At 58.1% G+C, this 6,000-nt stretch overlaps 1 protein-coding gene across 1 annotated transcript in view; it reads right to left on the bottom strand.

Moving 5' to 3' along the window:
• LOC110260610 (cadherin EGF LAG seven-pass G-type receptor 1-like) overlaps positions 1,218–6,000 on the bottom strand; it is a 54,563-nt gene continuing 49,780 nt past the window's right edge. Inside the window, exon 2 of the mRNA XM_021091371.1 lies at positions 1,218–2,299. Within this exon, the coding sequence (XP_020947030.1) occupies positions 1,443–2,299 (857 nt within the window). The 3' untranslated portion in view covers positions 1,218–1,442. The remainder of the gene's footprint in view (positions 2,300–6,000) is intronic.

The following is a 6,000-nucleotide window of genomic DNA, read 5'->3' as shown; positions in this document are numbered from 1 at the left end:
CAAGCCGGGGCGCACCCCCCCCCCACTCCCGGGCAGCCAGATGCCCCCTCTCTGCCTCGCCACCCGGCCCGCTCTCTTCCTGCCTGATGAAAGCCTGTTAATGCCGGAAACCCCGCCTAAGCTCCATCAGCGGGCACTGCATCCCACACGCTCAGGAGCCACTTCTCCACTGTTTATACCAAACACATCTGTGGACGCAAACCGTGCGAGGACCGCGACGACGCCACCTCCGGCCCCGCCTAACCTCGGAGGACTTCCCGCAAAGACAGGCTGTCCCCGTCCGCCGCGATGCCCTCACTGGTCTGTCACATGGGCCAGGATTCCATGTAGCGGGCGATCGAAGAGCAAAGCAGGACTGCGTTTCTGTCCTGCCCGCGGCGGGCTTGTTTTTGTTTTTTTTTTTGTTTTTTTTTTTAATGATTTTTATTTTTTCCATTATCGTTGGTCAAATGAACCTTTCCACAGAAAAGAAACTGGGCAGGCTTTTTATTTTCAAAATAACCCTCGGCTGTCTTTAGAGCGATTCGCCTTTGGGACAAACCAGGACGTCTGGGGAGAAGTGTATCTTCAAGGCAGAGAAGATGCGTTATTTCTACAGGGACCACGAGCCGTGAAAAAACCAACACCGCCTTTCCAGACCCGAGGGATGAACGGCTCAAGCGATCTCTATCCCAGAGACACCGTTTACAGCGACCAATGAAACTTGAAATCCGGAATGAACGACTTTAAACTTGAAGCCACTGAGGTTGTCCAGGGGGAGGGGGAGGGAGGGGGATGCACGCGGAGTTTGGGGTTGGGAGATTCGGACACTGAGCGCGGAGCAGCAACGAGGTCCTGCTGTGCAGCGCAGGGAACTCTATCCAGCCTCTGGGGACAGACCATGATGGAAGGTAATAGAAAAAAAAAGAAGGTGTGTGTGTGTGTATATGAAAAACAGGAATGACTGAGTCGCTTTGCTGTTCAGCAGAAATGGACACACACTGTAAATCAACCACTTTCATTTAAAAAAAGGGAAACCAAGTTCCCATCGTGGCTCGGTGGTTAGCGAGCCCGACTGGCATCCATGAGGATGCGGGTTCGATTCCTGGCCTCGCTCAGTGAGGGAAGGACCGGGTGCTGCCGTGAGCTGTGGTGTAGGTCACGGCTCGCATCCCACGTTGCTGTGGCTGTGGCTGCGGCCGGCGGCTGCAGCTCCGAGTGGACCCCTAGCCTGGGAGCCTCCATAGGCCGCCCATGCCCTAAAAAGACAAAAAAAAACAACCACCACCACCAAAAAAGTGAAGCCACTTACAAGGGGCACACGTCACATATACATCTTTTAAAACTAACGTCCAGTTGATCTACAGTGTTACACAGCAAAGTGGCCCAATCATGCGTGTGCATATATATACATTCCCTGTCCTGTATTATTTTCCATCACATTCTGTCCCAAGAGACTGGATCTAGCTCCCCAGGCTGTGTAGGTTTCTGAAGGTGGCTCTCACACCACATAACTCTCCTCTGCCCGTCCTTATAAAGAGGGTGGCAGGAAGCAGAGCCGACGCCCCAGCCCGGGATCCGTCCTGAGACCCTGTCCCCCAGGAGCGAGGTGGACAGAGGAGACCCGCGGACACCCCCCGACCTGCCTGTGACCCAGGCCCACGGGAGGGGCGACACCTACCGGTGAAGTCGTCCTGACACTCGCAGGTGTAGCCGCCCTCGCGGCTGCGGCACCGGCCGTGGGCGCCGCAGGGGCTGGAGTAGCAGAGGTCAATCTCCGTCTCGCAGTAGTCGCCGGTGAAGCCGGGCGGACACCGGCACCGCAGGCCGTTGACGGGGTGGATGGGCCGGAAGAGCACGGTGGGGGAGCTGATGAAGGGGGCCGAGCTGTCGAACCTGAGCACAGACACGCACTTCATGTAGTTCTCGCAGGGCTCCCGCAGGCAGATGTTGTCGTCGAAGGGCAGCACGCGCTGGGTGGACACGGCCGTCAGCAGCGTCCGGTTCAGGTAGATCTGCTCCTGCAGGTCCTCCGACGGGAAGAACCTGTCCCGGACGCCGCCCGGGAGCAGGGCCGAGAAGGTCACGTTCAGGATGTTGGAGCGGACGTCCGTGTCGTTCTGGATGTTGAAGACGAAGACGGCGTCCTTGGTGGTGGACAGCACGGTGGCCACCCCTTCCACGAAGAGGGCCAGCAGCGGCGACAGGAACTTCTCCTGCGACATGTTCTCCAGGCGGACGGTGATGCTGTTGGTCAGCATGTCGTCTGTGATGATGCTGACCCGCAGGGTGCAGAGAGCCGCCACGCTGTGGATGCCGTCTGCGGGACACAAGGGGTGTCACTCGGCTGCCCCCGCTCCGCCCCGCCGGGAACAGCGTCCCTGAGCCCCATGCCTCGCCCCAACGGGGAACGCCCCCTCGACCCCGATTCCCAGACCCCGCGCCACCCCCTCCACACTTACGAAAGCACCGCTCCCCTCTCGTCCGTCAAGCAGACCCCCAACCGCCCAGCAGGCATCCCCGCGACCCCCCATGATCCAGCCTCTCGCCACCTGCAACCCCAGCCTCGCGTGCTTTGCTCCAGACGCACGAGGATGCTGAGCCCTGGTGTTGCCTCCTCTGCATCGGTTCCAGCCTCCAGGCGACCTGCCCGCCCCCCAGCCCAGCTCAGACCCCACCGCGGCCAGCACGGTCCCGCCCAGGGGTGCCCTCGGCCTGTGCTACGTGGGCAGCTTCTCTTCTCTCAGCTGCGTCTACTCAGTGACACGCCCAGCACACCCGAGAGATGGCACGTGCTGCTTCAGAAAGACGCACAAGAGGGCCTTGCATCTCAGCCAACACAAGGGAACAGATGACGCAGCAGAGGTGCTGAGCACCGGGGACCAGAAAGGGTGGGATACTTTGGTCATCCGGCTGAGCACATGGGTTCTGAGGCCAGAACCGGAGGAGCCGTCCAGGGGCTGCCACAGGGACCCCCCTAAGACGGCCACGGAGCAGCACTGTCACCTCCAGGGCAGCCAGGGGGCCTTCACCTGTCTCCCAGTCTGCCCCCAAGATGTGCTCTGGGACCCGAGAAAAATCTGATACAGTTCCTGTCCTTCGGGCTTGGCTCAGAGCCGTGTCCCCGTGGCCCCGACGGATTCCCCCCACGTGGCTCCCTGCTTGTGTCCCCAGGTTCCATGAGGCAAAGAGCCATGTGGGTCAGGCTGTGGATCCCCAGAGGGTCCCGCCCCACTCAGAGCCCGAAGCCTGGCTGTGCCCCCCGAGGGCAGGAGCCTGGGACGGAGCCCTTTGGACTTGTTTCTGGGAAGTTCCAGGAAAGTCTCGGGACCACTGAAAGGATGCCGTCAGGTGACAAAACCCGGGGGCCACCTTGCCTCTCTGGACCCAGCAAGTCCCTGCCAAGGCACAAAGCTTGCAGGGGAAACTTAGAACGACGGGGAGCAGAAGCACAAAGCTTCCCGCCCAGGACTGCTCTTCTCAGACACACAGGGGCCACAGGCCATGTGCAGGGGGGCGGGGGGAGACCATGTGTCACAGAACTTGTTCACACAGCAAAGAAACGTAACCGCTCCAGAAATCACGACACGTTCCGGTGCAAATGAGAGATTCTGAGAGAACCGGCATCACCCATTTGACTGGTGAGCAAAACTGAGACCCTGAGAAGCCAAGTCTCATGCCTGGAGGAGGGGGCCTGGCTTCCCCCACCAGTGACTCCCATCACCTCGAGGTCAGGGACCCAGCAGCTCTAATACTGCTCCAGCTGGTCTCGCGATAACGCGGCAGGGCCGCATCTGGGTAGAGGAAATAGTTCTGGAAGACTCAGTGGGGAGAGGGCGCCTTGAAGACTGGTGGGAGCCCAGAGGCCGGTGAGGTCCCGCCTCGGTCCTGTCTGCAGCATCCGTGGAGCGCAAACAGAAAGCCAACAGCTGAGCCTGTATCTGCAGCTCCTGTGCAAAGGGCCAGGGGCCGGCATGAGTCCAGGAGCATAAACTAAAGCAAAAGAAGGAGGCAGAGGCAGAGGGCCTCGGAGCTGGCCCCACCCCCTCTGCCTCCTGCCACGCCGGCCACGCCAGCCACAGGGAGTCTTTGCTCACACTGCAGCCAGAACCATCCTGAAAGGTTGATCTCATCATGCCACTCCCATGGTCCCCCCATGGCACCCAGGATAAAACACACAGCCCTCACCCCGTAAGCACTCACCCCATATTGTCCTACAAGGTCCTTCCCCTCCCCCCCTCCCCCGCCCCGTCTTAAGGACACCTCCCTGCCCTGGGGCCTTGGCACACTTCTTCTCCCTCCTTGTCACCGGTGGCTTCTCCCTCGGCCACCCAGGTCTCAGCTGCCTGTCCCTCGTGTGGGGGCCGTTCGCATCCCCCACTCAGGCTCCTCGCCGTTACTTTCATTCCCCCCCGGGCGCGGCCGCGGCAGCGGGATTTCATCTGCTCACGTCGGTCCCCTCCTCCCGGAGAACGCGCCAGGACCAAGAACTTGCACATCTTGTTCCCGTCGCACTGGTCACTTCTAGAACAGTCCCTGGCACTACAAGCCGCTGGATAAACATGGGGGGGGGAGAGTCCCCCTTCCAGCGGCATCTCTTTAACCCCAAGACTGACGCTGGCACAAAGGGCATCAGAGGCTCCATTTTCCACGTAAGTGATTTTCTATGGGTGTTTCTTTTCTTCTCTTTTTTTTTTTTGCAAAAGCCCATTACAATAATACAGGATATAAGGTATCGTTTGTTTGTTTCCTGCTGGCAGTTGTTATAAAAAATGTCCTTTTAATCTTAAACCACACACGGATTTGTTCTGGCCCGATTCAAGGGTCAAGCTGAGTTTTTTTCCCCTTTTTTGCCGCCCCGCTGCACATGGAGTTCCTGGGCCAGGAACCAGATCCAATCCACAGTTGTGACCTATGCCGCAGCTGTGGCAACACGAGATCCTTCACCCCACAGTGTCGGCCCGGGGATTGAACATGCATCCCAGTGCTTCAGACACCACCGATCCCTTTGCACCACAGCGGGAACTCCAGGTCGAGTTGACTTAAAGCTCAAAGCTCAGGCCGTCTCGGCGTGCTCTGGGCTCTCCAGCCTTCCCCCTCGTCGGGGATGGGCAGGGGCTCCACTGCTCAGACCCTCCCGCAGGCGCCCAGGAGGCCAGCACGGAGGAACACCCCGGAACAAGGAGCCACCTTCTGACCAGAAAATAGCCTTAGATATGAACTCACGTCAGATGGGTGGGACAATAAAGCATACGTCTTATTACCAAGCTTACATTAACTTCTCTCAAGATCTTGGACCATCCTGGGCCACCAGACCCTGGAGACAGTGAAGTCACAGGGTCCTTTAGTCACCTGGGCTGGATTGCTGAGTCCCCACGGACACAAACCTGACGCCCTATCAACAGGGAGCGCCCCACATAAAGGACGGCTGTGCTGACCCTGGAGTCTGGCACAGCCAAAGGCACCCGGAGACACCCCCAGTGCTGCCGGGGCAGATCCAGACACCATGGTCCTGGGGGAGAGGGGATGAGTCCCATTTTTTTTTTTTTTTGCTGCGACCTATACCCCAGCTCATGGCAACACCAGCCAGATCCTTAACCCCCTGAGCAAGGCCAGGGATCAAAGCCGCAACCTCACAGTTACTAGTCAGATTCGTTTCTGCTGCGCCACGACAGGAACTCCTTTTATTTTAAATTTTTTGGTTTTTTGGAGTAAGTCACTTTTTCACACAAACCAAAAAACACTTTTGCACAGAAGTCCAGAGAGCTGTCAGCAGGGACGGCAAAACCTGCAGAGCTGATGGTGATTCCACCTGGGTGGCTGAATTTGCTTTTAAATAAACTTCTTGGGTCTTTTGTTGCTGCTGTTATTGTTTTATCTGTATTGGTTTTGTTGTTATTGTTTTATTTTATTTTTTTCTTTTTAGGGCTGCACCTGCGGAAGTTCCCAGGCTAGGGGTTGAATCAGAGCTGCAGCTGCAGGTCTACACCACAGCCACAGCAACCTCGGACCCCAGCTGCG

Source organism: Sus scrofa, chromosome 5 (genome assembly GCF_000003025.6).
Source record: "Sus scrofa isolate TJ Tabasco breed Duroc chromosome 5, Sscrofa11.1, whole genome shotgun sequence".
Taxonomy (NCBI): Eukaryota; Metazoa; Chordata; class Mammalia; order Artiodactyla; family Suidae; genus Sus; species Sus scrofa.
Note: the sequence above shows the minus strand (reverse complement) of the source record. Positions and strands in the feature narration are given on the sequence as shown.